The following is a 26,510-nucleotide window of genomic DNA, read 5'->3' on the forward strand; positions in this document are numbered from 1 at the left end:
ATTGATAAAACTAAAACGTATGGGTCAAAAGTCGAATACATGAGAAATAGCGGGATTCAACAGAAATAAGTTCTTACTATTTCAGTTGTGAAAATCGACGGGAATTATAACAGATTCTTCACTGTTTACTTGCAGAGAAAGAAACAAAAAAAAAAATCACAGAATCGCTCTCTTGCTTTGTATACTTCAAAGGTTCGTTTCCATGGAAGACAACAGAGAGGAAGACTCAGAGAGGAGACGCAACTTCATTGATATGTACAAGTTTGAGCTCGGTTTTCGCAAGAGCTACCAAGAAAAACTCGAAACTGGTCCAGATTCCTTCTAAACCCAAATCTTGCCTTGTATGTATAATCTTTGTGACACTCGTGTTTTCTGATTCAGCAATGGAGAAATTGGAAGCTTTAAAGAAAGAGTTTAAAGAAACTGAAGACGATCTCAAATATCTTACCACTACTCGTGTGGAAAGGATTGGAGAAATTGTGAAACCTCTAGACAAAAAACGATGTAAATTTCTTCCCTCTCTCATTTTTTCTTGATTTTGTGTTTTTTCAAGATCATTCACTTTTTTTTCTTACGAAGTCAATTTTCAGTTATTGTGAAAGGAAACGATGGAGGTCGTTACGTAGTGAACTGCTGTAACAAAGTGGATCAATCAAAGCTAGTTTCCGGAACCAGAGTTACTCTTGAGAAAAAATCGTTGACGATCATGAGAATTCTCCCTCCTATGGTTAATCCATTGGTTTATAATATGGTGTATCGTGGCGATGTTAGATACTCAGATCTTGGCGGTTTATCTAAACAAATCAGAGATCTAAGAGATTACATTGAACTTCCTCTCACAAATCCTGAAGTTTTTCAACGAGTTGGTGTCAAGCTTCCCAAGGTTCGGATTGATTTGTTGTTTTGATTTTGATTTTTCCGCAAGAAACAGATTTATTGTGTTGACCTATGTTAACAGGGAGTACTTCTTTATGGACCTCCTGGAACTGGAAAGACACTGTTAGCTAGAGCAATTGCTAGCAACATCGATTCGACTTTTATGACGGTTGTTTCTAGCGCGCTTTTAAGCAAATACTTGGGAGATAGTTCATTGTTAGTGAGAGAGATGTTTAGATATGCTCGAGATCATCAAGTAAGTTCTCTGGTTTTTTTTTTTAGCTTTATTACGTGTTGTGATTTGCATGTTTTCCAGATGGTAAAGCTGTGTTCTTCTTATGGTTTTTAAAGCCTTGTATCATCTTTATGGATGAGATTGATGCTATTGGTAGACGTCGTGGATCAAGTGAAGGAGAAGTAAAAACTAGTGAATGTGATAGAGTACTCATTGAGCTTCTTTCTCAACTTGATGGATTCAATGAACTTGATAAGGTTTCTTCTTGCATCTTTGTAGTTGTGAAATCAGCAGCAAAAAATAGTTTATGAATCATGACTTTTGTTGTATTATCAGGTGAAAGTAATAATGGCAACAAATAGGCCTGATGTTCTTGACCCTGCGCTTCTTCGGCCTGGTAGAATCGATAAGAAGATAGAGATTCCATTGCCTAATGGAGATTCTAGAATGAGAATCCTCAAGATTCATGCTTCTGGTATAACTAAACATGGAGATATCGATTACGATAAAGTTGTGAAACTATCTGAGGTTAGTCACACATTACATTACATGTCTTGTGTTTGTGTTAAGCAAAACTAAACAGAACATTCCATTAAAAATTGTTCTTATGCAGGGTTTCAATGGAGCAGATATGCGTAACATATGTACTGAAGCAGGGATGTTAGCTATACGTGCAGAGCGTGATTACGTTGTTCCAAACGATTTTATCAATGTAAGTAAGTTTCTGCTTAATGTGATGTTTTTATCTTTTGACAATTTGTTGCAATCTCCATCTTATGATCAATACTAAAACATTTTTTCAGGCTGTAACAAAACTAGGCGAAGCGAAGAAACTTGAGTCCAGTGCACAGTACAATGCCGATTTTCGGAAAGAGTAAAGATCGAAACATACAGACGAAGGGATAAAGATGACTAACAAATTCATCAAAAGAAGAAGCATAGATCGATTTAGATGGCTCGAGACTTTGTTCTGTTTTTTTTTATTGTAAGTCAGTTTGAATCATCATTGGCTTCTCTTTGCATTGATTCATCTGAGGAATCTCCAAATTCGTCTCTATACATCTCTTCTATCATCGGTTTCCAGAGTCGAACCCGAGCATTTATAAACCAATTCGATACCTTTGATCATCAACAACAACAAAAATGATCTCAGTCAGATCTTCCTGATAACAAAAATTTCAGAAAAAAGCAGAATAAGGTTCAAAGGAGCGTACTTGGTTCTTGGAAAGTCCTGTTTGAGACGCCAACACCAGCTTCTCTGCTTCATTCGGATAACTGTTTTCATTACAACAATCAAAACTAATGTTATTTCTCAAACATTTCACTTTGATTCATCACTACTGTTATTACTTAAGCAACAAGAAAACTGACGGGTGTAAAAAATGCTGAAAGAGCCAAGCTCGGAGAATTGCAACGGAAGTCTCAGGCAAGCCTCTGATGGGTTTCCAAGCATGTCTCTGTGGTCCTTGAACCAAACCAAGTCGCTGAAGGGATGATGAAGTGTTGTTCCCATCGAACAAGCTGAGCTGTGATAAGCCAGAGCTGATGATCTTAGGAACATCTTGATGAGAAATGATGAAACTCCGACGAACAGAGTTGAGCTGAGAGATTATTGCTTCTTCAAGACTACCGAAATGTCGAGTCATGGCTTGGAGAGCTAAACCGGTGTATACTTTAGATGATCCTTCTCCTGCTATTTCCTCAAATGATGAAATCACTTGCTCCAATTGATTGCAGTACAGGTCAAATCTTTCTTCTACCTGTCCATAAACCGGGGAAGTAAACCGGATTTAACCAAAATAATGTTGAAACAAAAACCAAAGGAGTAAATTATTGCATAATTAGGAGAAAACCTTGAAATTCATAACTAAAGTATCAAAGAAATGTACCATTTTGTGATCAAAAGTTTAGGTTTAATGGGTTAGGGTTTAAAAATTTGGACTTAATGTTTAGTTTTTAGATAGTTGTTATATAGGCTTTAAGGTTTGGAATTTATGGTTTAAAATTAGACTATTTTGTTAATTAAAAGAAAATATAGACCACTCTTTTCAATTTTGATACAAAATTTAGACTATTTTTCGTAATTGTTTGGAAGATTAGAGTGACTAACCTGTTGCAGCAAACTGAGAAGCTTGGTGATTTTGATATGAATCTCATGATTCTCAGGCAAAGACATGAAACCAGAACTGCAAAATTCGGATTTGATTTCGGAAGACAAGCCAAAGCCGGGTCTTCTTCTTCCTGGAAACAGCTGTTGGATTAGAATGTTGTTGCAAAGCTCAACCTCTCTACCACCTATATCAATAACTTCTTCTACAAGGCATTGCACTGCCTTTGCATATCTTGAATCCAACAAAGTACCACGGAGAGATGAACACTCATGTCTTACCCTAAACTCCTCCATCTTCTTCTACTTGGAGAAAAGGAAAAATAATGAAATGAAAAACTTCTTGGGCTCTTGTTATGTTACTCTTTTTTGCTCCACATACATAAATAAGTAACCAAGAAGCAATCAGTATATATTATTACAGATTCATATTTATTTATTTTTTCTTGAAAATTTGAAGTTGACTTGTAGCTTTTGAAACCCATAACACTAGGCTGATGCTAGGTACCAGTTTAACCAGAGTGCCTCAAAAAATGTTTTTTAACGAAATAACATAGTTCTGTTTCTTTTTGTTAATTGAGCAAATTAACACTACCCATATTTTCGATGGGCTGTTACTGCTTTAAAAAAATCAAATTTGAAAAGGAAGAAATTGTTCGTTGAAATTTGTGTTGTTTACTGAGGTAGACCATTATTCGATTAGACCGTCAATTATCATACATATTTGTGGTAACACATAAAATATCGTTGACGTTGAAAAACACTATTTGAGGTAATCCATGGTCAAAGCTAGGTTTATATATATTCAATTATTGTGTTAAGAAAAGCACTGAAGATTTTGAAATCACGAAGCACCTAGAGAGTAAGAGCATGATTATTAGTAGTATCTTAGAAATAAATCTTAGGAATATTTAAGTAATATATTTGTAAAAGTGATAGGTAAGAGATAGTATTTTTGAGTTAAGATTTTTGTGTGATTAATGGTAGGTTCTTAACATGTGATTCTTAGAAAAACAAATATTAATATAAAAATAAAATTTATAATTATAGAAAATTTAATAATAGTTGTAAATTAAAAAAATTAAAACATACATGAGATACAATTTATCAACATCTTTTTTTTGAACCTGTTACAGAAGAAAAAAATTCTGCTCTAAGGACATACAGAAAAAAAAAAATTTAAAACATACAGAAGAAAAAAATTCTCCTTTTGATTGTTTTTTTAACCTGTTACACAGTGACACGTATCAACATCTTAAGCTAACAAAAACATCCTAACTAAGATACAAATCTTAGATTAATTTTGTTGGTATAATTATTTTTAATCAATTTTAATCCTAAGATATCTCTAAGATATCACCGTTAATGCTGCTCTAAGAGCCAATGCAAAAACACTATGAATAGTTACCTATACCTCATCCTACTGGCAAATAAATAGAAAAAACAATTAATAAAGAGCTGTCCAAGAAATATGATTTTCAAGAAAAAGAAGAAGAGAAGGGATTTCAAATCTATATGGTCCCTCCTCTGAGCACCAAAACAACAGGCTTTTGAATAAATGCTTCTTCTTATCTTGCTTCAGCATCCTTTTTTTTTTTTTTCGTCATCTTGCTTCAGCATCCACAAACCCTTTTCGAGCTTCTAACTTTGTTGGGGAAGTTCAAAGCCCAAAAAGAGAAAAAGACACACACATGCAAACAACAAGTATTAACTTTAACTTTTATATACTTCTTTTCAAAACAGTAATATCTGTATTTTAAAGAAATCATATATATAACATGCAAATTTTAATTGTTGTTATTTTTTGTTATTAGAAAATAGTTAAGTCTTTTAAATTGGGTGTTTTTGGGTCCAAAGTCCTGAAGATTTAAGAGTTTTAATTAGGCCTGGGCATTCGGGTCCGCGGGTCGGGTTCGGGTAAAACCCGATCGGGTACGGGTATGTCGGGTATGGTAATCTAGGACCCAATAGGGTAAACTAAAAATAACGGTTCGGTTTCGGATCGGGTATGGTCGGGTTCGGGTCGGTTCGGGTATCAAATTTCAGAACCGGTAAAAACCCGAAAAATTCGGTTCTTGCTTGTTTCGGGTCGGGTACGGGTATTTTCTACCCGTTTACACTGTGGTATAAATTTTTTACACTGTGGTTCTTCTGTTACACTCTAATTGAACAGAATAAAACCTAAAGCATTTAAATACATCTTAAACATCCAATTCAAATCATCCAAATATAAAGAGTTAAAAGTCTTAAAGACATAAAATACATAGAACATTTCAAATACACATGATTCAAATCCAAGAAAAAAAGACAAGTTGACAAGAAGAAGTGCCAAAGTAGAAAACTGGAGAGGACACATTGATGACTAACCTTTGTATCTCACTCATTCATTTTAAAAGCTATCAGCTCCTTGACCTTGCATATTGAAAACAAATTCTGGTTCACCTAGTTCATGCTCTATAAAAAAATGAAAGAACATGAATTAGAATCACAATATCATAACATGATGTTAGAAGTAAAAAGAGAATGGAATCAGAACTTATTTCTCATAAGATCATCTTCCAACGTGATGTCCTTAAGTAGTTGTTGTATTGTGGAGACGCCTCTTTCATTGATATGGATTTCACATTTTAGCCATTGCTCAACGCACATCAACACTTCCACCATGTAATGTGAGAGACAGCTCCTGAAAGGACTCACAACTCTACCACTTGTGCTAAATGCGGATTCTGATGCTACGGATGAGACTTGCATTGCAAGTATATCTTTAGTAATGAGTGAGAGAATCGGATACTTCCCAGTATTGACCTTCCACCAAGATAACAAATCATATTCTGTGCCTTTTAGAATGACTGGAGTCTCCACAGTCTCTTTCAAATACACGTCCACCTCATTAGATGTATTGCTCAATCTTGTTTCCTTCACAATCTCATCAAACACGTTTTCCATATTTTCATATAAAAAACCATTACGCAAAACTGGTCTCTCAGAAAAATCACTTGCACCTTGATCTTGAGACTGAGACTGACTCTGGCTCCATGCATTTTCTGACTGCGTAGATGACCCAGCAGTACCACTACCACTACCAGTTTTATTAGCTAAACTGTTTCTTGTATACTCATCATACAATTCAGTGATGATGCCATAAACTGAATCTGAAAGATGAGTAGCCTCCACAGTACCTTTACCATATAGCCTTTCAAAACATAACTCAGCAAATTTCATTTTCTTCCTCGGGTCAAACACACTTGCCACTATCACAAGCCTATTCATTTCAACTTTCTCCCCAAATGCATCCCAATACTTACCCAACTTTGCTAACATAGCCTCGGCTTTATTCTTTAGGCCATCATCATTGTATCTTAATGCACCTAGGTTTCTAGTAATGGAGACTATCTCATTGTAGAGTTTATGAGCTGCAACATAGTTTGAAGCTGAAAGAACCAATGTGGACTTATAGAAAATCTCAAGAATCTGAACTAACCTGTCAACTTTCTCCCAGTCATCTCTCACAGCTGGTCCAATCCTCTTTGTTCCATCCTCTTTTTCCTGAAAGTAATCATTATATGGTTTATCCTCAGCCTCCATCCTCTCAAATGCTACACAGAACTTTAGAGCTTGGTCTAGCATGAGATATGTCGAATTCCATCTGGTCTTGACATCTAAAGGTAGGCTTCCCCTTTGCAGCTTCCCTGTTTCAACTCTAAAATCAAAAGATTTCAGTCTAGGTGTCGAAGACCTCACATAGGTGATGCCATTGCGAATAGCAGCCACACAGCTATCAATCTCTGTTAATCCTTCCTTCACCACCAAATTCAGAATGTGAGTAGCACACCGCAAATGCAAATACTCACCTTTAAGTATCAAAGCTTCACTTCCATACACCCGCAGCATTTCTTTCTTGAATTTGGTCATAGCTGAACTATTGGCTGTAGCATTATCAACAGTGATGCAGAATATTCTCTTTATACCCCACTCAGCTAAACAAGCCATAAGAGTATCACATATTGTCTGACCCTTATGATCTTCTACATGCTTGAAGCTTATTATCAACTTCTTCAACTCCCACATATTATCAATAAAGTGAGCTGTTACTACTATATAACTAGCTGAAGTATTGGGACAAACCCATATATTTGTAGTCAATGACAGCCTCTGCTTATTTTTCTCGATAATCTTCTTCATGGCAGCTTTCTTAGTGACATAAACCTCAACAATCTCTCTTGTAGCTGTTCTCCGAGAATGAGGCTTATACAATTGAACTTTGGAGCAAAAATGTCTCCAGGCTAAGCACTCTATAAAAGCTAATGGTAACTCAGCTAAAACTAACAGCTCATTAGATGCTTCTTTAAAAACTGCTTCACTGACCTTACTAACCCTAACACAACCACCAGAACCATCAGGAGTTAAAACTGTTTGAGTTTGATGTATATTAGCACTTTTCCATACCTGGAATGCCTTGCAGGTATTTTCAATATGCTTCTTCAACGTGGAGGTTCCAGACTTGGTTGGACACGCTAACTCTTTCCCACAGTAATTACAATTACATTTGTCTGCAACCTTCTCTTTTCTGGTGAAATGATCCCAAACCCAAGACCTTGCCCTCTTAGTTGACTTACAACCACTACCCCCTGCCCCTGCATTGTCTTTCCTCTTGTTTGCCTTGCTATAAGTAAGAGTTTCAAACTCTTCGTCTGTCATATCATCTTCATGGTCCATTGGAACATTTTTATCTTTTGGTTCATCACAAGACGCCATCTGCAACTCAACACAATTCAAAGTCATTCACAATTCAAAGACAAAAAAAATTGTGTCATTCACAATTCAAATTGTGACATAAAACAGATTTAAAAAAGACATGCTTCTTGATTAAGGACACAAGTAACTAAAGTATTGAGACAAAACAGATTTAAAAAAGACACAAAATAAAACAAAGAAAACCAACACTTTTCTCTTAGTTTACATGAAAAAGACAAAAGAAGAAGCAAGCAGAAGCAGAGAAGCTCACATGGTTTCTTGATTAAGGACACAAGTAACAAAAGTGTTGAGACAAAACAGATAAAAAAAAAGACACAAAATGAAACAGAGAAAACCAACACTTTTCTCTTAGTTTAAATGAAAAAGACGAAAGAAGAAGCAAGCAGAAGAAGAGAAGCTCACATGGTTTCTTCATTAAGGACATAAGTAACAAAAGTGTTGAGACAAAACAGATCAAACCAAAGACGCAAAATAAAACAGAGACTGAGTCAAAACCGATTAAAATCAAGAGTCAAGACAAACAGTGTTGAGACTTGAGAGTTGAAACTAAAAGCCTATGTGAGTCTCTTACAATTCTCAATCTTTTTAGCACCATAAACACAAAATTGCAGTGAATTCAAATCAATTTTATACTAAAACCTAAAGCTAAATCAATTCAACTCCAACAGGTACAACATTACAAGTACAACATTAAATCTCAAAAAACACAAAAGGAAAATCGATTCTTCATCGTTTTCAATCTGTAAAACCCTAAACCAAAACTTATCAGAGAGAGATCATGGACTAGTGAAACCGGAAATTACCTCTGAAAGGTTTCTCGACAAGGCGGACAGTGGAGAAGTGACCACAGACGGTGTGGGGTTTGTCGTTTGAGTTTCCAGGTTTGAATCGAAAATGAAAACTGTGGTAAATGAGAGAGTAGAGAACTAGGGTTTTTAATCGGCGGGAATAGAGGAATAGAGGAAGCGAAGAATCGGCGGGAATGGAGGAAGGCAGGAAGCGAAGAAGCTAAATGGGTTTGAGACTAAAACCTAAGCTAATCGGGTTTTCGGTTTACACCATTGGGTATCGGGTAAAACCCGAACCCGACCCGATACCCACGGGTAAGTAATAATAGAACCCAGCAGTGTAAAACTTACATACCCGTACCCGCCCTGAACCGGGTTTTTCGGGTCGGTTCCGGTTCGGGTACTCGGGTACGGGTTTTTTGCCCAGGCCTAGTTTTAATTGTTGAAGAGGATTAAGAGTTTTTAATGGAGCCAATGACGAGTCTCATTAGGGCTTGGGCCTTGGGGAATAAATAATCTAATAACACTCTGATATCACATATGCACTATCTTTTTCTACAAAAGTAAAATAAATTTCAATTACAAAATGTTTTAATTTTTCATGTAAATACATGTTTGTACAAAGATTTCAATTTCATGAGAGTTTTACCTCATTGAATGTCAACGTACAAAAATTGGTAAAAAGGGGAAACTCTTGGCTCAATCAGAGTCTTTTATTAATTTTCATGATTGCTATTATTTATTGGAATTTCAGAGATTTTGTCTGCGTCTGAACTCAGAACAATAAAGGCAAAGGAGCATGAAAACTTTATGGAGTAGTATGCGTATATATTATTATTTGATAGTAGCTGCGAATTAGGACAACTCGTAGATGTTGAAAAGACACTGCAAAGATCTTCAGGACATTGCTTCGGCTTTTTATTCTTTACATATCAACTTGCTACAACACATCCAATGGGCCTTCGAGTCTTCGACTTTTGACCTATCCGTAGCTTCTATCAATGATCATTTATTCATTTTGATCAACAAAGAGTTATCATAAAATCAAAAAGGAAAAAAATAGTTTTCAATGAAATATACTATAGACTTCTTATAACCAAAAAAATTCTAGACGTAAATCCATAATTTCCTCGAGTTAGAAACAAGAACAAGTTAATTTAGTTTTTTTCTTGTTTTCGATGTTTGAATTTGGTATTTTCTCGAGAAAAATTGATTCATCGGTTGAGCTATAGTCTATTGATAACAAAAAATAAATTCTCTTTTGATATTTTTATTTTACATGAAAATTTTAAATAATTTCGTGATAAGATTTATATAAAAAAATATTGTGTTAGTGATGATGGAAATGAAAATTGGTAACGCACACAGAATGTCGGAAGTTACGATTATACCCTAGGACCGTTTCACGCAGGAAAAATCCAGCGATCCTGGCTGCATCGCTGACACAACTCAACTCGAAAGTACGAAACGGTCGTGGATCTAAAACCACAATAGTACACGTGGCATAATCGTCACCGTCCCTAGATACCACCTTCCGATCTGAAATATATCTGATCATTAAGATCTCTTCAATCAGAAAGGTCCCACAAATCTGAGCCATCCGATTTTCGATTCTTCCTCGAGCCTTCCTTTCTTCTTCTTCTTCTTCTTCTTCTTCTTCTTCTTCTCCAAGAAGATTTTGATCATCTCCTTACTCTCTCGGTCTCTCCATGTCAAGTTCTGGTGCTCCTTCTCGCAAGGTTCTCTCTCTCTCTCTCTCTCTCTCTCTCTCTCTCTCATTTGCTCTGTTTATTTGACTTTGGTTTTGGAATTAGGGTTTTTGACTGTCTACTTTGGGAAACTGTGTGTGTATGTAGACTCTGAGTAAGATCGCGACTAATCGTCTTCAGAAAGAGCTTGTTGAATGGCAGATGAATCCACCTACTGGTTTCAAACACAAGGTCACTGATAATCTCCAAAGGTAATTTAGGTTACTTTATTCTTGTTGAGAATCGAATCATATAAGGTTTAGGAGTTTGTGATGTGAAATTCATGGGTTTGCAGATGGATTATTGAAGTTATTGGAGCTCCAGGAACTCTATATGCCAACGAAACATATCAGCTTCAAGTTGATTTTCCAGAGCATTATCCTATGGAATCCCCACAAGTGAGTGTTCTGAATTCTGAAATTGTAATGACTACTTCTTAGTTTAGATAAATCATAGAATCTATGATCTTTATCAAGTTTGGTTTCTGCTTTATCGTGGATTCTCTTGATCTCTCTCGAGTTTGGTCTCTGCCTTGTCATGGAATAGTTTTGATCTGTCTCGAGTTGACTTCAGTTCTCTGTTTTTGTGATTTTTTTTCCATATGTACAGGTGATTTTTCTTCATCCAGCTCCTCTGCATCCTCACATTTATAGCAATGGGCATATTTGTTTAGGTACCCCAGTGTGTGTCCTCTGCTTTGTGATACACTTCTTGCTCTTTTTGTTATTATCTATCACTTTTGTTTTACTTGCTTTCATCTGAAGCTTGATGAGAGATGTCAATGATCATTAATATCTTTTGTCCGGTATAAGATAATCCTAGTGATAAACACACAGCTTCCATGTGTTCCGGAACTCATTCGGATTATGTCCCGACAATAAGACCCTCTTCAATACTCATATTCTTTGAGCTTGCCTTTTAGATACAACGGTACACTCATATCCATAAGATCATATGATCAGTGTTGAGAAACATGTATGTTGGCGTGTTTTCCTGCATTTTATTGTTCAAATTTCATTAGCGCATTATTATTATTAAACTTAGGCCACACCGAAGAAGAATCTGATGTTGTGTATCATTTTTGCAGATATTTTGTATGATTCGTGGTCTCCAGCCATGACGGTTAGCTCTATCTGCATCAGCATCCTTTCCATGCTCTCAAGCTCGACTGAAAAGGTACATACAGCTCGTAACCATTGTGTAAACTATACTCTCTTTGTTCTTCCACAAAGCTGAACCTTCCTCTTACTTGGTTGGTTTTGTTGCAGCAACGACCAACCGATAATGATCGATATGTGAAGAATTGTAAGAATGGAAGATCTCCAAAGGAGACGCGATGGTGGTTCCACGACGATAAAGTATGAAACTCGTTTGACCAAAACAAATGTTAAATAACCAGAAACAGTGTCGAGGTTTGTTGTCTATTTTTAAATTTAATCGGGTTCAAGGCTTCAAGCTGTCCCGAACCCATCTCCAAAATCCGTGATGTATAAAAACAACACAATAAATTACTAATTTGAATCTTCTACTCTAAGTTTTAAACCCCTACTAACAAAAGACCCAACCTAATCTCTCTGATGCTTCTCTATTAGGTCATATATATACATCAGGAAGAATATTTCTCAACTACTACTTTCCTTTGGTTTTGTCTTGTCACCATGAAGCCGAAGAAGACAACGGAGGAAACAAAGACAGAGATGGGTTCTGAAAGATTCTCTGACCAGTCGCGAGTATATGTCGCGGATCGAACTCAGCCTTCAATCTTCTGAACCGATCCCACTTGTCCCCAAAATGAGCCTCCCACTCTTCCTGTGTTGCGTGGTGAGGAAGGTACTGCTTCACATTGATCTTGGCTTGTTCACAGAACTCCAAGATCCGACGGTTCTGATCTTTCAGATACTCTAGCTTCTGCGTTTCCTCACCGTCCGTTAAAGCTGATCTCAATAGAGCCACCAGGTAGAAAACTTCCTCATCCGGCGTCACCGCTGAGCTCCTCTCGTCCCATCTGACAATAACACCAAATTACGATACGTCAGCAACGACAATATCTATATAAATGTAATAATAAATGATGTGTGGAGGGTTCGTTGAGATCGGTTTGGTTTAGGAGAATCCGATTGGGACCACCCACCATGAGTTCTAGGAACTTAAAAACAAATAAGCCCAATCTGGACCATCGGATTTGGTCACAAAACAAAAAGAAAGAGAAAGACGAACCGACGAGGCGTTATTGTCAATCTTAGCTGGTTCGATGCACATGTGGACAACGTTTTTCGGACATTCCCATGTACCACGTGTCGAGATTTTTTTCAATTTTGACAAACTTTTTTTGTTTGGACCACTAATTAATCCCCACAAGTGTAACTTTGCATGCATGCAAAACTCGTTTTATTCTTTTTTTCAAAAGAAGAAATTTAGAAGTAGTATATCAATGGTAATGTTAAGACTTACTTGTCTTTGTTCATGGGGTAGATAAGGATAGGGCCACTTGTTTTATTTCCCAAAATGCCCTTGAAAACGCCTTTGTCAAAATCTGAGATTCTTGATTTTGGCACGAAGAGGTTGAGCCATGGATGTGGAACCTCCCATAAATTCTTGGACCGGAGCTTCAATTCCGCCTTGTGTACCCGGTCGAGAAAGTCCACATACTGTAAATCCGTTGTAAAGACCGATGTCGGTATGAAATTCAATTTCTTCATCAGAATCTCTACTTCCTGTAACAAAAAGAAAAAAAATCCACTTTTAATATACAGAATCCGGAATAGGAAAATTAAAAAAGCTGTTTTGCTATTAAAGCCTACCAAAACCAAGGATAAGTTAAGATTCCAGTAGAGTTGGTTTAATTAAAATTTAACGTAGAGAAAGAGGAATCATTATTTGGTGAGTGGGTCCATGGCCCCGTCCACTACTTAATTAGTAACCATGATTAATTCGGTAGTGATAAACTAAACATCAGAAGAAGAAGAATAAGATATATTTTAATATGTGTATTATTAAGTTCAGGTGGAAAAGCTAGATCTCTGTAGATCCTCTCTGGCTTCTTCCAAATTTAAATTATTATAAAGTCGACACAACAAAAATACTATGGAGACCACTTTCAAATTTCAATCATATAAACTAAATAAATTTTCATAATGATTTCCCAATAATCGCATAGCGTTAAATCCTTCCAGATATTCATCATTATAAAAAAAAAAGGAAAATATCGCTTTTTCTAAGTGAATAATGAAAGTGACCTGATCAACGGTTTCGGAGTCGGAATCATGGTAGTTCTTGGTGATCTCCAGGCAATACAAAACAGAGCCGTTAGAACTAACAGAGGAGATTTTGACGGGGTTGCGTGGAGAGAAGAAAGAAGATCTCCAATTGTTGACGAGACCTTCGTCCACAATCACAAAACCTTCCACGTAATCAAACTTTAATTGACCATGCATCGAGATTAAGTACTCTTGGTCCTCAGTAAACACTTTGAAGCTCGAATACAATACCCGTATCCATCTTACCTGTCATCATAATATATCATTTTAGGGTTTTATTATCTATAAAAAAAATGTCATCTAAACAGTGAAAAACTAAAAAGGTTATATATCTATCTAATGGACCCGCCGGGGGTTGTGATTTTGGTAAGAAAAAAAAAACACAAAATTTACCCTTTGCGGAGCAGGTTCGAGAGAGATTCTTGCTCGAGTAATGATCCCAAATTGACCTAACCCACCAAGAACTCCATGGAATAGCCTTGTGTTCTCTTCTTCTGAGCATCTCATCACCTCTCCTTTCCCTATTTTTCATTTCAGGTTTTTATTATTTAAACTTCAAACAAAATCATATATTTTTCAAAAATTCAAAATTAAATTTGAATGTTTTATACTAACCAGTTACAACGTCGAGCTCAAGGACGTTAGAAATCTGAGGACCATGGTGAAAAGCTTGACCGCTAATTCCTGCATTGGAGAGTGTACCTCCAACGGTTAGGTACAAGTAATCAGTCCATGATTTTGGTGCTAAGCCATACTCCAACGTTTTCTTCAACACATCGACCCATAACTCTCCACCCCAAACGTCCACATACATTTCATCCGGTCGGACGAGTGACTCCGGCGTCCCGGTTACGCCGTGGTTCATTTCAACCACAACACCGTTCCTCCCCGCCGCGGCTTGTCCGTTTATGGAATGGCCGTGGCCTCGGGCTGAGACCGGAAACGCCGTGGCCGAACCATATGCTGTTCTGACGAGTCGTGCCACGTCTTCGGCCGAGGATGGATGTAGCACGGCTAGTGGCTCTTCCGGCGACCTCAGCATACCGAAGTCAGACGATACGGAGGCTAAGGCGGAAGGGTGGACGGTGAAGTGGCCATCGACATCTATGGCTCCGATGTGGAGGAGCTCACTGGGGCCCACGTTTAGACCAACGGCTATGATCAGTTTACATATGGCGAACGTCATGAGAAGAAAGCTTGACGTCATTTCACGATTCATCAAATAAATAGTCGAGAAACAAGAATCAAGATCGAGGAGAAAGAATATATAGAAGAAAAAAAGATACGATAATAATGTTTTTTTAGATAATGAAAGATTTTATGGGGAAATGAAAAAACATATATATATAGGATATCCTTGGGGGTTCGTGAGAGCTAACGTAAGCCCAGATTACGCTTTGAAGATTTTCTGAGCAACATGCACAGATTCTCCTCTTTTTTTCGGTTTGGGTGAAACTTTAATCTTATTAAAAATATATAACGAGTGGTTTTAATATTAATTTCGTACAAATTTATCGAGTTTATGCGTTTATACGTGTGTGTCGAGAATATGAAGACAAGAGTTCTCTATTTATAGGACAAAGAGTTGTACCGGAGAAGATCACGTCATATTCTTATTAACAAGTTCATCTTTAACAAAAACCAAAAAAGAACCGTGTGATTTCTACGTGTCACTGTTAATATTAACCTCTTTTTTTTCCTCTGTCAATTTTGATGTTAACTGTAATACTGCATAGTGTATATTACATACACACGTATGTATTCGTTTCAGCAAGACATCGTAGACCGACTACGTAACGATTTGACTAATTCAAAACTGGCAGTGTCAAAATCCAAGAATCAACCAATTTGATATTGTTATAAATAAACGTGTTATCAATGTCGAGCTATATAACTTTTTTGATTTGACTATTGACTTTTGCAAAATTAGTTGTCTAGGAATTCAAGAACAAGCACTAGACAAATCAACCATTTTGATTGGTCCCCAAAAAGGTTTTAAATGAAAAAACTATATAGTTTTTTTAAATCAAACTTTGATGATTAATCTGAACTTTTAATATTGAATCTCCCGATTATCTGAAAACAAAAATGAGAAAAAACTGAAATTTTAACTGAAAAAATTAATGAAAGGAAGAGAGGATGGGATAATTATATTAGAGATGGGGAGAGGCATGGGAGGCATGGGAGAAACGGAACGGAAGAACGCCACGTGGATATTCAAGTGGGAGAGGATGAGGTCACACGTGTGTAGTGAAAGAGTAGGGTCCACATTTGGATACGGAGAATCATAGTGGGCCCTCTTCTCTCCTGAGATGAAGAAGTGAGTTCACGTGGTGACTTGCACGGTAATAACACAAACTCAAAATGGATTATTTTGATTTTTTAAAATAAAAAAATTAAACGAAAAAAAATAGAAGAGGAGATTAGATTCTTCTTCTGCAGTACTTTGCAGTAGATCCTCTCCTTAGCTTCATCGACAAATTAATTGCACATTGTTATCAACTAAAAATTTACAATTCATTTATATAATCTCAAATAATTTTTTATTTTTTTACTATTTGTACTTTAGAAGATACGATTCTACGACTGATATATAGACATATAGTAGGTGAAGTCAAAAATGGTTTAACAAATTTGACTCCGTACGTGGTTATTACTCATATCAATTCGTTAAGTCGCTTATTATACTTATTTGGTAATATTCTAAAGCCTAGCTCGATTTGATGATAATTAGTTTGGTGGGTCGATTTGGTACTATATTTTTCTATAGAAACAGTGAAGAGCAAGTTGGGATCTATTTGATGCCAATCCAAACATCAATACCTTTGCACGATAATAGAGATTGGTACGTTTTACCAAATTTTCATATCTCGTTATCGTCAACTTGTTCTCATGTTTTGATTTCCTTTTTTCGGGTTTGTGTCTTATTACTAAATATAATCTATGTTTAAAAAATTGTTAGACGTTAATCGAGCGGTGAGGGTGGACGTAGTGCTTAGCAACAAAATCGAAGATGAAACGGAGATTAATCGGAAACTAGTTTTAAGGCTATTTAATATTATAAAAACATAATAATCTATTATAAATAAAAAATTTATATAATATTGTTTTTAAAATTGCATTAAACCCATGAAAACAAGAATTTAAGGTCAAATTTATGAATTTTATTGAATTTAAAATTTATAGAAGTGAGACGTTTTGAATTTTAAATCCAAATATATATATATATATATATATATATATAATTAGGCTAAGCGCCGTCTAGGCGGGCTAGGCGGTATATGCGGACAAAATCGGTGATCCGATTTTTTTTACCAATTCGGACAAAATTACCGCGGTTTCCATCCGATCAGCGCTTAGACGACCGATTTTTAGAACAGGGGATATAATATATAATGTTTAATATCAGTTTAACACTTTTATAAAATTCTATTTGCGTTGCTTAGTCGTATAAATATGAATTAATCCAAAAATAAAATATGTCGGTTGGTTACTTGGTTCTACAAGCATATTTTTTTCTTTCATAATTTGCTCTTTGTCAATATGAAATTTGAAATCTTTAGATTCTACAGGTTTTCTCCACAATAAAAAAAAAAGTTATAATACTTACAAGTCTACAACCCTAACCAATTGGACTTAAAATTCTTATAAACATTGACGAAAAACTGCCATAAATCCGATCAGTTTTTAATTTTAAACACAATAGTACTTAAATACTTAGATATTGCCACTTGGTGTTCTTAGTGCTCATAAATAAGTTTATATTGGCACATCATATACATAGTGACGTGAATAAAATTTGGAATTATAAAAAAAAATTAATATTTGGACATTGATGATGATATTAAGTATATGCTTTCTTCATAACATATAGTTATCCCAAAATAGCTAGCATTACTAAGCTACATTAGAGCGAATTACCTTTATAAAAAAAAAAAAGACAATAGAGCGAATCAGTCATCTATTACTACATGTAATCAATATATTAGATCATTTTTAACGATGGTTTCTTATAGGGTATTTAAAGAATAAAAAAAAATTAATTAAAAGTAAAAGAGAGAATGAGAAACTGCGAGAAATTGTCTCTAACACTTAACCTCATTTGATAGGTTAATTTTTTTTTAATTAGTTAAAATTTAAATAAATAATTTTATTATAAACATATTAGATTATTATATTTAAAAATCTTTGATAGTTGAAATGATTTTATATACTAGTCAATTCTAGTTTTTTTTTTTTTTTTATATGATCAATATCCATATTGAAATTTGTGAAAATGTAACCATAACGATATAACCAGAAGAGGACGCGTGTGGGGGGCAGCATGTTTCAATATCTATGTTTATTTGTAAATAGTACTATTAAATAGTGAGTCGATGAATAAATAAAAGATATCAGCCAATATTGGTCTTCTAAATAATTCATCCCATGAATTAAAAGTTGCAGCATAGTAAATTACTAAATTATGTCAATCGTTGTTATTTTTCAATATTTAAAAGTACATGTTATAAACAGAGTCGGCCTTGACTACAAGCAATCAAAGCTCAGACTTGCGGTTAAATCGGCCATATCTTAAGTAATATCTTCGTTAGTTCTGCTGGTAAATGTGTGATGTTTGAGTGAATGAGGTCAAAGGTTCGATTCTTACAAGGGGGAAATCTTTTTTTCTTTTTTTTTTAGGTCATCGATACCCATATTTGGCCAAAAAAGTTTTGATGCTTGTGGCCACCAATTACACAGGGACGGCTCTGGTTATAAACCACCTGATTTAATAATTAAATAGTGATAACTGATAAGTAATACTAATACATAGCATCAATTCAACTGTTTATACTGTGCTTGGGGAAATTTATTATGTCTAGCGTTGGAAAATACGTAACTGTATGACTTGGAATTATTCATTAATCGGTTGATTTGAAGGGCTTTGGATTATACTTCACACCAACAATCGGTCCAATGAAATTGTTATATAGTTACTTATCTATAGAAAAATATCCAAAACATAACACATACAAAATAATTCAATGATATGACTTTGAATAAAACACAATACTACAATATTTATATCTTTGATATATCTTCCAAAATGAAAAATATGAAGTGACAGTGGCACAGTGTACATGTCTGTATGAAGGAGAACAAAAGTCCAAAATTTATAATGTTTTGAAATAGGGTCCATAGTTCCAGTTTATATTGATTTTACAATCATATTCATATGGATATTTATTTTTACTATTTAAACTCCGGCCTACAGAGAAAGAGGACAGAGTTATTACGTAATACGTACCATAGCGACGGTCGTTCATAAGTTATTACATCTACGTTTTTTTTTTTTTTAAATCAGCATACTAACGTTTTTTCATGATCGTACATCTTCGTTTAGATGTAAATTTTATCTAGGTCGTTGACAAATCCAACCATACATATGTAGTGTATATAGCGATAGTGGTTCTTTGTTTTTTTTTTTTTTTTTTTTTGATCAAAAGCGATAGTGGTTCTTTGTGTAATGGAGAAATAAAGAGTTGAAAAACAATTTGTAAATCTTTGCATCAAAAGAGGAGACCGCCACATTGTTACGCATTATGGCGGAATCAATGTGTTCAATTTTCTGGCCTTGCACCTCCCATCTAATGGACCATGGACTAAACGGCCACTGCCTGAAACGACTATGTCCAGGGGACCGCCGCCCCCCCCCCCACAAGGTACATCTCGCGTCTATGGGCCGTTATAACTATCCAAGAAGACACTCGAAACTGGAAGGATAAACAAACCCACCCGGGGGACTGCCGAGCTACAAGTTCCACGACTTAGGAGCGGGATTCTTTAAAAAGCCAAGGTCGCGGGTGGCCAAGAGGGCCCACTTGGAGACTTGGGATCTCAGCAGGAAATGCGAAGGTTGCAACAAGCCGGCCGGCCGATAGGCGAAAGAGAATCAACTAGTTCTGATTTGAGTAGGCGAGGAATAGGGAATACTATAACCCTGGGAACCGGGGCCTGGCCATCCTTCGTTTGCGGTCGACGTTTCGGCAAAGGTTTGTCCGTCGACAGCTGAATGTTTCGATCTGGTTCGATTCATGATCGCATCTGCAAACGTTTTCCCGTGGGGAAGGAGGATATAAAACACGGCCCCAGTTCACCAAACATAACCCGAGTATCTTATGTACACAATATTCCCTCTACAAGCTCATTGATTTATGCCTATTAAAATATTACCACTATACCATTTTTTTTTTGTTAAAACACTATAGCCTTGTCTTAAGACCATGTACCTAGGTGATATTTGTAAAATATCTCAAGCCCATAAATTATTTTTATATAGACAAAACAATTAGAATGGACCTGATCAGTATCAGTCCAGTGATACTTTTGATACAGTATCATTATCATTTGATGTGGTATCTCCTGATTGGTCGCGTTTGCCAAAAAACAAGAAAAAAAAAACATTAAACAAACATTATAAATAATACTAAAAAATTCTTAATGATACTCTATGAATATCACCTATGACTATGCTCTAAAGGCATGATTATCAAAGGTTTCTTAACAATGGCTCTTAGTAAAGTTTTAGTATTAAAATCTTAAGATTTACCTATTACAAACATGTTTTAGCTCTTAGCTAAGAAACTTTTCTTACCAATCTTACCATTTGCCAGTTAATTAAATACTTTTTAGTACTTAAGATTTACCTAAGATTTGGCTAAGAGCCTACCTAAGGTTGATCAGCTTTTTCTATTATATTATAACTAGATAATAACCCGTACTATGTGCGGGATAAAACGATTATTAAATATATTTTAATGTTTAATTATATTGAAGGTGTTCGAATTTTATATTATTAGATAAACAATAGTGTATTAATAATTATCAAGATTAGTGAAATTTTTTATTTATGTATTAATGTTTTGTGTTTATCATGATTCATGATATATATCTTGTTATATTAATAGATACACAAAATATTAGGTAGTCCATTTTGTATAGATTTGTATCTCTTCATTACATATTTTAATTGTATTTTCGTTTTAATTAATTAAGCTAAATAAAAAGCATAAATTAATTAGAAAAATAAACATAACTAAAACTAATGGCAAAATCTGTAAATATCCTAATAAATGGTGGGTCTTTAATTAAATGGATTGAGAAGCTCTGTGAGAACGACACGTCAGTATGGCATTTTCGTTAATCACACATGAGGGTAAGGTTATTTTTTAAAAATGCTTCTCAATTAATATATAAGAGATATACATTCTAACTTCTTTAGATATACATCAAAATGCAAATAATTGTTGTGCGCTATTTTTGATCTAAACTCACAATTTTTAACTTTGAATTTTCTTAAGAACCTTTTTTTTTGTTTGCATTTGTGATTGGGTTTGTAAATCCTGTTCTTTTTTGAAAGATGATTTTAGTATATATATGGTTTAATCAAATATGATTTGGAAATCACAAACTTAAACGGAAATAACAAACAAAGCAATTTTTTTTTTTTTTTTGAATTTACAATTAATATTTAGGTTATAAAATTGTAAACATAATAACATTTTAACTAAAAAGAACGTCTAAATTTTATATAGAAAAAACATTAGTAAAAGGAACGTACGAGCTAAAAACCAGGAATTACGAATTCTCCAGTTTACAGAAATAAATATTTACAGATGCATGTATACAAACTTTTTGAAAAAATAGAGTTGCATGATGGAGATATGAGAGAGAGCTTAATAAAAGAGAAAATAATGGAGCTAGAGGTCGTAATCGGTTTACAAAAAAAAAAAAAAAAAAAAAAAAAAAAAAAAAAAAAAAAGTTCGTAATCAAGCAAGAAAAATGAGGACGAAGTGGTGGAGATAACCTAACAAAGAGATCATACATTAAAATCAGTGGACATCGACCTAACACTACTCTTCTCTCTTTCACATTTATTCATTTCTTACTTCCTTCATTTCCTATTTATTCTTCGTCTATTTTTATTTATATTAATAATCCTATTAATCTCTCCTCTCTTGAAATCTGTGCGCTTTAACCCCACATTATTATTCCTTTGAGAGAAAACGAAAAGTTTTCGTCTCTCTCTCACTTTCCCTTTCCATGTCTCTTTCTTCTTCAGATCTTGTCTCATAATAAACGCTTTCGTTTTTGTCTTCAGATCTTGTCCCCAACTGGAAATTCTCTGTTGCGTCTAGATCTTGTCCCCGATTTCATCATCTTGCTCTATTATCATGAATCCCACATCTTGTCCACCAATTGTTCTCATTTAAGGATTTCGAATTTTATTTAGATTTTTCACCATCTATTTTGGTCCATAGATTAGTTGAGCATTATTGTCTTCACCCACCCGGATTATTGAATTTTTTTTTCCTTCTATTTGCAGAATAACAGAAAAATCCAGTTGTCCCCGAGTAAATCCAGATCTTTGGCGGACACTTTCGTCTCTCTCCCAATTTCCCTTTCTCTTTCTTCTTCAGATCTTGTCTCATAATAAACGCTTTCGTTTTTGTCTCCAGATCTTGTCCCCGATTGGAAATTCTATGTTGCGTCCAGATCTTGTCCCCGATTTTATCATCTTGCTCTATTATCACAAATCCCACATCTTGTCCACTAATTGTTCTCATTTAAGGGTTTCGAATTTTATTTAGATTTGTTCTCATTAGTTGAGCATTATTGTCTTCACCTACCTAGATTATTGAATTTTTTTTCTTTTATTGCAAAATAACAAAAAAAATCCAGTTGTCCTCGAGTAAATCCAGATCTCTGGCGGACAAAACTACACCATCTGACGATGGACAGTCAAGAGAATTGGATGATAAACATCATCACGCTCAATTTTTGATCTAATTATATTACCCATTCCTTTTGACTTGTCCCCGATCTAATTCTATTACCCATTCTATCTGAACTTGTCTCCGATCTAATTATATTACTCATTCGATATGAACTTGTCCCCGATCTAATTCTATTACTCATTCGATATGAACTTGTCCCCGATCTAATTCTATTACCCATTTGATCTGAACTTGTACTCATCTAATTATATCACCCATTCAATCTTGAGCGTGATCTAATTCTATTACTCATTCGATATGAACTTGTCCCCGATCTAATTCTATTACCCATTCGATCTGAACTTGTACTCATTCGAAATGAACTTGTCCCCGAACTAATTCTATTATTCATTCGATATGAACTTGTCCCCGATCTAATTCTATTACCCATTCGATCTGAACTTGTCCTCGAACTAATTATATCACCCATTCAATCTGAATTTGTCCATGATCTAATTATATCACCCATTCAATCTGAATTTGTCCCTGATATAATATATTATTTAAATAATTGTGCAGCATTTATTGCAGACCTGCTCCTTTTTTGGAAGCACCAAACGAAACTGTTTTGTCTCTGACACAGACTCTGTCCTAATCAGGGGTATTTTAGTCCAGCATTCCACATGTGCTATTGGAATATGGTAGATTTTGAAAGTTTTTTGAGATTGTGGTAGATTTTGAATGCCACTTGTTGAAATGTGGTAGATTTTGTAATATTTCTCTTTCGATTATTGGTTACATGATCTTTTCAACGACTGTCTTTCCTCTTATATCTATCTATCTATTTTGCCCAAAAGAAAATCTATATATATCTATTGTTCGATTTAATGTACTCCAAACGTCTATTATTAAAAAATTTAACACAATCTTTTTATAATCAATAGTTTCTACTTTTTTTTTTTTTTGATAAACTCTATCGGCTGATCCGGTCAGCCTCGGTAGGAACGCACCGAGGTGCTACAGAATGGACTTCTCTCGCGGTTCAACGATTCAACGGACACCATGAGCTCCAAGCGGACTCGGATCGAACGGACCATGAAATTTATAAGATCCATGAAATCCATAATTGGGCCACTATACTGTTTGATCCGAGTTTGGAGTGCCTTCCGACTAATGCTAGGGGATAGTCAGGCCGCCTGCATTTCTGGCTACCAGATAAACTAATTGGGCTAATGTCCAACTGACAGACTTCTTAAACAAATGTGTTTTTGTTTCGAGAGAGAACCGAATTCAGGTTTGAGAGTTTCATCCCTTTCCAAAGCTTCCTCTACCACTAGACCAGATATGCTTGGGCTTTTCCACTTATGATATGTTAAGTCACAATCTAAGATTCAAGTTTTGTTTGACCTTTTGTTCATGTAAATTGAATTTATATTCGTACTTTAAAACTGCATTTTTCTAAAATTGATTATATAATTTTAAGCAAATCAAAAGGCGACGATAAGAAAATCAGTCTCATTCTAACCTCTTACGTGTTAGACCAAATGAACTATTATAAGAAAATTAAATCTTTTCTGAAAACGAACGAAGAACACCATCAATTACTTTAAACACTTTTGCTCTAAAGTCTAAAGACTCTGCCTCGTCAATCTTTTTATGCAACTTATTTGATTATTCCTTTGGTTTAAAACGAGTATGTGTAACTTTATCATGGCATCATCGTGGGTTCCTTTTTGAGTTCGGAACCATCTTTTTCGAATCAGTCTCTCAGCCATATAAGTGGTTAGGAAAATTTTGTGCATATATTTATTATAATTCGTTATAATATTGAATGGACAGTATGTTGTAATGTCGAGTTTAAGTTGATTAGTGGACCTTACACACAACTGTCACTTACGAGTTTTTTTGGTTATGAACCAAACATATCCACCTTTCCCATGCAAAAGGTGTCCCATACATATATCTAATTATTTTATATATCTGATCATTTTGGTCAAGATATTATTCGCCATCACAGAATATTTTTCTCTTAGATTACATATGAGTTAGGTTTCCTATAAAGTTAATAGCTTATTAATTAGTGTTCGTAAGAAATGAAAAAAAGAGGGGGCGGGGTTATGGGTCTTTCTTTTTTTTTTTTTCTTTTTTTTTTTACGTGATCGCTCTCCAAGCTATTGTATTGTCTCGGTCCGGTGTGTAGTTACATGTTTTCTAGAGTATGCTTTCTTCTAGATCTTATATTACTTCTTATCACCGTGTGAACGAAGCCAGGATCGTCCGTCGATCTCTGCGCAATGTTAAATAAAACATATAACGCCAAATAATGGAATATTAAACTGACCAATGTGTAAAACACCTTACTAACTTAATTTTCTCCTTTAAACAAAAAAAACCTTCATTTTCTCATATTTGTTTTTCTCCTAATTTACCGGAAAAATTAAGTACTAAAAACAATTGCGAAAAAATGTGGTTTCTTATGTTAGTAAACAAAATTGGAAATATATAGTGGAAGATAATTATCCCACTAAACCATCTATCATTTGGTATATTAGAAATAAATTAAAATATATATTACTTTTTTGTTTTTTTTAATATACATGTTTATTCATCTTGTTTCCCTTATAATATTTTATATATATATATAATATCATTTCGTAAATTTTAGTGCACTAAAAAATGAATAATTTACGAAATTTTATATATTGGCAAAGCAATGATCAGATCGACTCTGAATTACACACGTATATAAATATCATATTACATTATATATCATAGATGAAGACATCAAAATATTTTTGACAAAAAATGAAGACATCAAAAGATACGTATACACAATAGATACGCAGATAAAATAAAAATTAACAATGGTATTTAGTTGTGAAAGTAAAGTATATCATATATGGGTGGATAATTAGTGTCACGTGAAAGAGAGAAGTGGAGATGTTTGAGAAGTAAAAGAGATTCGTTAGAACTTTTGAAAAAGTGAGAGCGACAGAGCAACTTAGTGATATGAGTTCCCAACACTTTTTTCTTTATTTCATACTCATTTACAGCTCAACTTTTCTTTTGTTATTGTTTGTTTTTTCTTTTCAAAAGACATTTTATTGTAATTAATTAGATTCTGTGTATCATATATCTATAGCATATGCCGGATCTACGATGCTTTGGGGATTGGAAATGCAGACGTTTTGAGGACTTGATATACGGTTCAAATTTCGGATTCATGGCACGTTTATGTGATAAATATTTACACACCTCAAGTTTGATCCAAATGAAAGATATAAATAACCAAACACCAGTAAACAATTTTGGTGATAAACTTTTGGTAATCACAAAAGACCATCTCATGGTTTTCGAAAGACATCCATATGAACCATATGGAATGAATCATATTGTGGATATCACTTGATAAAAAAAAAGTTAAGGAAATTCTCGTAATATCACATTTTTGCAGTGTAAAGTAGGAAGTCTCTTAAACTAGTTGACCATGACTTGTAGTCTACTTGCATCTCATGGATAATGCAAACTAATAAACAATTTTTGGGGCTAGTTTCATTGTTGTATAATCCCTTAAATTAATATTTTCATAATACATGTTTTTGAATAAAAATTGTTCTAACATTTTTTTTGAGTGTTCATACTCAGCAAAAGTTTGGCAAAGTCTCACTCATAAGCTCCTTGATTCGATGTTCACGGTAAAATGGGATTGCATTCTTGAGTTCCTGGTTGATAATGCTCAAGATGCTCTCCGCATTTTCCTCGTGAGGTATGTATTTCTAATCTCAATACATACAATTTGGCGGGAAAGAAATGATAGGCGACATGGATAACCAGCCACTCACCCCTCTAAGCTAATCCAGTTTATTGACAAGCAAGTCCGTAATAACTTTCGACGATTCGAACCATGGAAGATACTCGATTCGACAAAGGATTGTCGACATGGTTTGCAAAACGATAGAATAATTTTTCTACTTTATTCTTTTAATC

General features: G+C 34.7%; 4 protein-coding genes across 8 annotated transcripts; 2 read left to right on the forward strand and 2 right to left on the reverse strand.

The window, feature by feature from the left end:
* The first annotated feature begins 46 nt into the window (after positions 1-46).
* On the forward strand, positions 47-2,166 carry LOC9323659 (26S protease regulatory subunit S10B homolog B). Of its 2 annotated transcripts, XM_002887549.2 has the most exons (8): positions 47-308; positions 382-504; positions 591-883; positions 959-1,132; positions 1,228-1,368; positions 1,448-1,639; positions 1,725-1,823; positions 1,915-2,166. In XM_002887549.2, the coding sequence occupies exons 1-8, from the start codon at positions 203-205 to the stop codon at positions 1,987-1,989; spliced, it is 1,203 nt and encodes a 400-aa protein (XP_002887595.2). In that variant the 5' UTR covers positions 47-202; the 3' UTR covers positions 1,990-2,166. The 2 variants fall into 2 exon arrangements, with proteins under 2 accessions (XP_002887595.2, XP_020891409.1); XM_021035750.1 differs by lacking the exon at positions 1,228-1,368.
* On the reverse strand, positions 1,889-3,736 carry LOC9323660 (BEL1-like homeodomain protein 11). The gene is made up of 4 exons (XM_002888979.2): positions 3,222-3,736; positions 2,483-2,871; positions 2,326-2,386; positions 1,889-2,230 (listed from the first exon to the last, which is right to left on the reverse strand). The coding sequence occupies exons 1-4, from the start codon at positions 3,513-3,515 to the stop codon at positions 2,102-2,104; spliced, it is 873 nt and encodes a 290-aa protein (XP_002889025.1). The 5' UTR covers positions 3,516-3,736; the 3' UTR covers positions 1,889-2,101.
* A 6,469-nt stretch (positions 3,737-10,205) lies between these two features.
* On the forward strand, positions 10,206-12,037 carry LOC110230768 (probable ubiquitin-conjugating enzyme E2 16). 4 transcript variants are annotated; one of them, XM_021034587.1, is made up of 6 exons: positions 10,206-10,500; positions 10,618-10,721; positions 10,805-10,907; positions 11,119-11,182; positions 11,597-11,685; positions 11,778-12,037. In XM_021034587.1, the coding sequence occupies exons 1-6, from the start codon at positions 10,471-10,473 to the stop codon at positions 11,871-11,873; spliced, it is 486 nt and encodes a 161-aa protein (XP_020890246.1). In that variant the 5' UTR covers positions 10,206-10,470; the 3' UTR covers positions 11,874-12,037. The 4 variants fall into 4 exon arrangements, 3 of the variants coding, with proteins under 3 accessions (XP_020890246.1, XP_020890247.1, XP_020890248.1); XR_002333932.1 differs by lacking the exon at positions 11,778-12,037 and adding an exon at positions 11,322-11,484 and having other exon boundaries at positions 10,335-10,500; XM_021034588.1 differs by lacking the exon at positions 11,778-12,037 and adding an exon at positions 11,322-11,439 and having other exon boundaries at positions 10,335-10,500.
* Positions 11,998-15,315, reverse strand: LOC9325089 (cytokinin dehydrogenase 5). The gene is made up of 5 exons (XM_021034586.1): positions 14,382-15,315; positions 14,160-14,287; positions 13,746-14,012; positions 12,961-13,223; positions 11,998-12,514 (listed from the first exon to the last, which is right to left on the reverse strand). The coding sequence occupies exons 1-5, from the start codon at positions 14,983-14,985 to the stop codon at positions 12,163-12,165; spliced, it is 1,614 nt and encodes a 537-aa protein (XP_020890245.1). The 5' UTR covers positions 14,986-15,315; the 3' UTR covers positions 11,998-12,162.
* Positions 15,316-26,510: the final 11,195 nt, after the last annotated feature.

This window comes from Arabidopsis lyrata, assembly GCF_000004255.2.
Source record: "Arabidopsis lyrata subsp. lyrata unplaced genomic scaffold ARALYscaffold_2, whole genome shotgun sequence".
NCBI classification, from domain to species: domain Eukaryota; kingdom Viridiplantae; phylum Streptophyta; class Magnoliopsida; order Brassicales; family Brassicaceae; genus Arabidopsis; species Arabidopsis lyrata.